The sequence below is a fragment of the Urtica dioica genome, chromosome 11 (genome assembly GCF_054948205.1).
Source record: "Urtica dioica subsp. dioica isolate 48M chromosome 11, U.dioica_male_clone48M_v1_H2, whole genome shotgun sequence".
NCBI lineage: Eukaryota > Viridiplantae > Streptophyta > Magnoliopsida > Rosales > Urticaceae > Urtica > Urtica dioica.
Window position 1 is genome coordinate 4,202,124 of NC_142766.1, and position 7,472 is coordinate 4,209,595.

General features: G+C 44.7%; 1 protein-coding gene across 1 annotated transcript; it reads left to right on the forward strand.

Moving 5' to 3' along the window:
- The first annotated feature begins 4,929 nt into the window (after window positions 1-4,929).
- On the forward strand, window positions 4,930-7,129 carry LOC149380743 (Tetratricopeptide repeat (TPR)-like superfamily protein). Its single transcript, XM_089600985.1, has one exon. It carries the CDS (start codon window positions 5,006-5,008, stop codon window positions 6,947-6,949), a length of 1,944 nt encoding a protein of 647 aa, XP_089457111.1. The 5' UTR covers window positions 4,930-5,005; the 3' UTR covers window positions 6,950-7,129.
- Window positions 7,130-7,472: the final 343 nt, after the last annotated feature.

The following is a 7,472-nucleotide window of genomic DNA, read 5'->3' on the forward strand; positions in this document are numbered from 1 at the left end:
CGGCGATGCCTTTCTACAACGCTTGAGAAAGCGTTGTAGAATCTCTCGCCGCGGCGAAGTATAAATCGCGCCGCGGCACCAATTCCATGACGCGGCGTGAACTGTATATCGCCGCGGAGAGGTCATGTTTAAAAAAATGCAAACTCTCGGTAAGTTTCTCGCCGCGGAGACGTTGGTTTTGCGCCGCGCCAAGCCCTTTCTAAAACGCTTGAGTAAGCGTTGTAGAATCTCTCGCCGCAGCGAAGTATAAATCGCGCAGCGGCACCAATTCCATGCCGCGGCGAGAACTGTATATCGCCGCGGCGAGATCAGAGTATAATGACCATATCATTCATATTTCACTTTTTCCCCCATATTAAACTTGTTTTTCAACAAAAAAAATTACCATTCAAATAAAAAACCTTCACACATTCAGATTTCACAAGCGGTAAATATTAACATCTTGAAATTAAGATGAGTCTCAAACATAGAATCAAGTCTCAAACACACATTAAATAAAACGCAATAATCTAGTCATAAACATAAACAAACCAAGCGAGTCTTAAACCCCTCGCCGCGGCGAGAATATGTCTTCGCCGCGGCGAGATGATCTTACAACGGATTTTATAACCGTTGTAGGATCATCTCGCCGTGGCCGGATTCCTTCATCGCCGCGGCGAGGAAGTTTCTTAAAAAACTGCTTGTCCACGATATCCTTCTCGCCACGGCGGAGAATATTTCTAGCCGCAGCGAGATAATGTCGCCGCGGCGAGAGGTGACTTTCGCCACGGCGAATGGATTCTACAACGCTTATTTAAAGCGTTGTAGAAAGTCTCGCCGCAGCGAAGTTCATCATTCTACAACCCTTTTACCTTGCGTTGTAGAAAGTTCTCACCGCGGCATAAATCACGTGGTGCCGCGGCGAGAATTCTACAACGGATAGTCTAAACGTTGTGGAAAATCTGAAATTTATTTAATTTTACAACGCTTAACCACAAGCGTTGTAGAATTACCAAGTTTCTACAACGCTTAGCTATAAGCGTTGTAGAAACACCCAGATTCTACAATGCTTAGCCATAAGCGTTGTAGAAACACCAAGTTTCTACAACGCTTATGTTATGCGTTGTAGAATCCCTAGTTTCTACAACACATATTTTAAGCGTTGTAGAAAGTGGGTTGTATAATCCAACATTTGTAATAGTGAGAAAGAAACCAGATGGAAAGGGAAATTACTTGGTCTGTACTAACATTATTGCATCTTTACCCTTACACAAAAGACTATGGAGGAGAAGTGGAAATGATTATTACAAGGTATTGCAAATCAACTTCCTAATGCGTTTACAAACACTAAGATAGTAACTAAATCATACATTCCAGCTGCAAATACTCCTGAGCAAATTGATGTCCCAAAGGGACAATTTGAAAATAAAGGCGCTCATGAAGTCATAACATGCCTGAAGCGTGTAAGACCATTCAGTTCCAAATATCAAAATCCTCAAAAAAGAAAAGGAGTAGAGAGACAAAATGATCCTGAAATGGGGGATTGTATTCCAGAAATACAAAACGAGGAAAATCGAGATATTTCGTTATGCCAATATATGTATACAATGGAATCGAAATGATGAAACCAATGATGCATTCTCATATAGTCTAGCATGTGATGTCATGGATAGAAATGATGGAGATCCCGAACCAAGGTCTGTTACTGAATGTAAAAATAGACACGATTGGGGAGAATGGAATAATGCAATTCAAGCCGAACTAGACTCGCTTAACAAGCGCAAAGTCTTTGGACCTATAGTACTCACACCTATAGATGTGAGAACTGTTGGATACAAATGGGTATTTAAAGGAAAGAGAAATGATAAAAATGAGGTTGTGAGATACAAAGTTCGACTTCTTGCCCAAGGTTTTTCTCAAAGGCCCGGAATTGATTTTGAAGAAACATATTCCCCTGTAATGGATGAAATTACATTCAGATACTTGATAAGCATAGCGGTGCATGAGAAACTAAATATGCATCTCATGGATGTTGTCACAACTTATTTATACGGATCGTTAGATACTTACGAAGATCCCTGAATGATTCAAAATTCATGTATCATATATTTCAAAGCCTAGAGAAAAATATTCCATCAAATTACTAGTATCTTTATATGGGTTAAAGCAATCCGAGCGAATGTGGTTTAATCGCTTAAGCGAATATTTAATACAAAAGGGTTATATCAATAACTCTTGTTGTCCCTGTGTATTCATTGAGAAAACAACATATGGGTGTGTGATCATCGTTGTTTATGTTGATGATTTAAACATCATTGAGACTGATGAAGAGATCAAAGAAGTAATATCTTACTTAAAGCAAGAATTTGAAATGAAAGATCTTGTGAAGACAAAATATTGCATTGGCTTACAGATTGAGCACGTGAAGAATGGAATATTTGTGTATCAGTCAAATTACACGAAAAAAAAAGTGATAAAACCCTTCCATATGGGAGTCAAATCCTTTAAATACTCCAATGTTTGTCAGATCACTAGATGCGTAAAAGACCTATTTCGTCCATGTGAGGAATCAGAACAGATTCTTGGTCATGAATTACCATATTTCAGTGTGATTGGAGCCCTTGTGTACCTTGCTAATTGCACTCGACCAGATATAGCTTTTGCAGTTAATCTATTAGCAAGATTCAGCTCAGCTCCTACAAAGAGACACTGGAATGGTGTCAAACATGTGATTCGTTATCTTCAAGGAACGATTGATTTAGGATTATTTTATCCTAACAAGAAAAAACTAGTTTTGATTGGTTATACAAATGCAGGTTACTTATCAGATCCACATAAAGGGAGATCTCATACTTGATATGTGTTTACATATGAAGGGCTTGCGATTTCTTGGCGTTCTCAGAAGTAAACGCTCGTTGTCACATTATCAAATCATGCGGAGATTATAATACTACATTAAGCAAGTCGTGAATGTGTATGGCTGAGATCAATGACGCAACATATCAGAGCCACCAGTGGTCTTCCAACAATCGAGGACCTCATCACACTTTATGAAGATAATGCAGCATCTCTTGCTCAAATGAATGAAGGATTCATCAAAAGTGACTGAACAAACACATCCCTTCGAAGTTCTTTTTGTTCACTCAATAGCTAGAGAATAACAATATTATCAGCATCCAGTATATTCGTTCTTGTGATAACTCATCTGATCTCCTCACAAAGGCACTCCCCACTTCAATTCTCAAAAAACATGTTCATGACATTGGAATGCGTAAATTGCAAGATTTATAGAAAGAAAGCACCTATGTCTGCATCAGGAGGAGCTTTGCATAGATGTACTCTTTTTTTCTTTACTGGGGTTTTTATCCCACTGGATTTTTCCTAATAAGGTTTTTAACAAGGTAACATGAATACGTAAATGTTACCGGTCGTTTTCGGGACACCGGAAATTCGAAAACAATTCGGGACCGGCCAGGCTTCGTCGGCCGGAGGCCCAACGGGCCCCGGCCCGAGCGCCCTGACGCACCCACGGCCCAACAGGGCCGGCGGACGCGCACCTGCGCCTCCGGCCCAGAGGCCACGCACACCCGCGCCCCCGGCCCAATGGGCCTGAGCGCGCGCTCCCGCGCCCCGGGCGTCCCGGCCCGCGCGCGCTCCCGCACCCCGGCCGTCCCGGCCCGCGCACGCCCCTGCTACCCCGGCCGAGCGCCTCTGCTGCCTCGGCCGGGCGCCCCTGCTGCCCCGGCCGAGTGCTCCTACTGCCTCGGCCGGGTGCCCCTGCCGCCTCGACCAGGTGCCCCTGCTGCCCCGACCGAGCGCCTCTGCCGTCTCGGCCGGGCGTCCCTGCTGCCCGGCCGAGCGCTCCTGTCGCCTCGGCCGAGTGCCCCTGCTGCCTCGGCCGGGCGCACCCGCTGCCGGGCACGCCGCGCCCGGCCAAGCCTCACGCCCTGCGCGCCCCGCGCCCATCCAGACGACGCGCTCCGCTCGCCCTGCGCCCTCCCGGGCGTTGTGCCTCGCGCGCCCCGCTCCCGGCCACCCGGCGGGCCTCAAGGGGGACGGCCCAAGGCCTCCTCCAACACTATAAATACCCTCCCCTAGGGGGAGGGAAAGACACACTTTCTCATTGGGAAATTCACACAACTCTTCTCTCCCACTCGAGAATTCTCTCCTCTCCCGTGCTCTTGTGACAATCCAAGAGCGCCGCGCTCCTCCTCCCTCGGCTCATAAATACAAGGACCCCCCTCCACGAGAGGGAGCGCGCTCCTTTTCTGCGACCCGAGCTTCTGCAGTACACACTGCCCTCCTGCTTCTTGGCCCTTGAGCTAGAACTCCGAGCTAGGAGGCAAGCGACCCCTCTAAAGTCTTCACTAGAAGCTATGAGCCGGGTCCTACTCTAAAGCCTTGGATTCTCAAGCCTCCGAGCCCAAGATAGCCCCCAATACACAAATTGAACTACGTTCTGACCTGATCCCGACTAAAGGGTACGTAGGCAGCCAACATTTGGCACGGTCACACCCCCCAAAACACACCTCAGGGTCTGGAGGGTGCAGCTCGGCCTACGAGCTCCCATTTTTGGCCCGGGCGCGGTCACTTGGTCCGGCCTTGGATCGAACCACCCGAGGTATTTAATCGTTGTTCATTTTCGTGCGACAATAGTAAATGTATTAATGAGCATCACAAAGAGGAAGTGTTGTAAATAATTAGTATGCTTAAACATAAAAAATATGGGGTAAATCAAAATAAAAAAATATGGGATAAATAATTAAATGTCTTATACCTAATTTATTAATTAATGTACACACATCTACTATAAATACAAGCTGATGAAGAGAACACAAATTTACTATATATAATGAAGACGATGAAGAGAAAAAATCATTCCCAGATTCTACTATACATTTCGCTCTTTCATTCTCTCTCAATCATTTTCATTTAAGGTCCTTTGGTTTTCATAACAGTAATATATTTCTCACTTCAGGCTCGCTATATTTACTCGAAGAGGGGAGTTTCAAAGGTCCTTTCATGTATGAAAACCAAATGGGTCTTCCTCAATCTCTGCACTCGATTCCCGAATCGAGCTTCATCTCTCTTCAATCTCGTCACGCCCAAAATGTACGAAGATCCATCGAGGTTTGTTCTCAACCATGTCGACGTAAGTCGTCTTCTTCCACACTGCGGAAGAGAAGGCTTCTCTCATCTGGGCTATTCTATTCACGCTTCGATCATCAAGAACCCCGAATTTCACGACTCTGATGACTGGAATACAGTTCGTGACGCCCTTGTTGTGTGGAACTCTCTCCTCTGTCTGTACTCGCGGCAAAACGGTGAATCATCGAACGCGGTCAAACTATTCGACGAATTGCCTGACAGAGATATAGTCTCGTGGAACACAGTCATGTCTGGGTTCGTGAGAAATGGGCAGTTTGATATTGGCTTTCGGTACCTTAAGCAAATACGTCAACTGGGTTTTCCCGCGTTCAATCAAGCGACTTTGACTACGCTTTTGTCAAGTTTAGATAGACCAAAGTTTCTGCGCATGAACAAGATGGTACATTGTTTGGTATTCTGCAGTGGATATAGTAACGAAACCACAGTGGGAAATTCTTTGATAACGTCGTACTTCAAGTGTGGGTGCGCAAGTTCAGGAAGACTGATTTTCGACGAGATGACTGAGAAGAACGTCATAACATGGACCGCGACGATCTCGGGCCTGGCACAGAATGAGTCGTACAGGAAAAGTTTGGAGCTTTTTTCTTTAATGCGTAGAGAAACTCTATCTCCCAATTTGCTGACGTATCTTAGCTCGCTCGTGGCGTGTTCCGGTCTGAAGGCATTGAACGAAGGGCGTCAAATTCACGCACTCTTGTGGAAATTTGGGACTGAGTCAGATCTGCGAGTCGAGAGCGCGCTGATGGACATGTACTCGAAATGCGGTGGAATCGAAGATGCTCAGCAGGTTTTTGAGACTGCTGAAGATCTCGACGAGATTGCGATGACTGTGATCCTCGTTGGATTGGCACAAAACGGACTAGAGGAAGAGGCCATCAAGATCTTCAAGAAAATGGTGGACTCGGGTATCGAGATCGACCCCAACGTGGTTTCTGCGGCTCTTGGGGTTTTTGGGAACTACACTTCTCTCGGATTAGGGAAACAAATCCACGCGCTAATTGCCAAAAAGAATTTCGGTGACAATCCTTACGTGGGAAACGGGCTTATAAACATGTACTCGAAGTGCGGCGAATTGGGGGAATCAGGGAAAGTGTTCGACGAAATGCCTCAAAGAAACTTGGTCTCATGGAATTCCTTGATTTCCGCGTTTGCGCGTCATGGAGACGGGTTCGGAGCTCTACGGCTGTACGAGGACATGAAACGAGAAAGCGTAAAGCCATGCGACGTTACATTTTTGTCTCTGATACACGCTTGCAGTCACGTGGGGCTGGTCGAGAAAGGCATGGAGTTTTTGAAATCCATGGTTGAGGATTACGGGATGGCACCGAGATCCGAGCACTATGCCTCCGTGGTGGACATGTTAGGGCGGGCCGGTCTTCTCCACGAAGCTAAGTCTTTCATCGAAAGATTGGCTCAGAAACCGAGCCCGCTAGTTTGGCAATCCATGCTCGGGGCCTGTAGCTTTCACCCAGACCCTGAACTGGGAAAAGCAGCGGCCGAAGAGTTGGCCCTCGCGATGCCCGAGAATCCGGCGTCGAATGTTTTGTTGGCCAACATCTATTCCTCAAAAGGACACTGGAAAGAGCGAGCGAGGACTTTGAAGAAGATGAAGGAAATGGGAGTGGCGAAAGAGACAGGCTTTAGTTGGATCGAGATCGAGAATAAAGTGCATAGCTTCGTTGTGTCGGACAATGATCATCCCTGCGTTGAAGCCATTTATGGGGTTTTGGAGGAGCTTTACAGGCTCATGACTGATCAAGGGTATGTTCCAAATCACAGGCTCAAAAGCTCTGGTCTATAAATTCAATGAATTGAAAAATGGATTGTCACTGCTAACGAGATTGATCATATTTGAGATGGATATCTTTTTTCTTATCTGGTTTGAAACACAACACATCGGATCAATAGTTAGAAGAGTATCAAACGTTGGACTTTATAATTAAATAGTTCAACTAAAATTTTTTAACCTAAAGAGTAAGGTGATTATATACTTTACTCTTCCATATTTTTAATCATAATTATATATCTTTGAGAGAAAATGGCGACAAAAATACATCATGTTTTGAGGTGGATTCATTTTGTTACTTATTCTCTTTTTCGTTGGCAAAAATACCTAATGTTATATTTTGGTTCTGCCGTTACTACTTTGACCGTTATATTTAACGGAATTACATGTGTCACAATCATCTGATTATATTTTGGTTCTGCCGTTACTACTTTGACCGTTATATTTAATGGAATTACATGTGTCACAATCATCTGGTTTTAAATAAAAGTTTTAATAAAAAAAATTAAATAAAAATCAGAAAAGAAAAAAGCAAAAA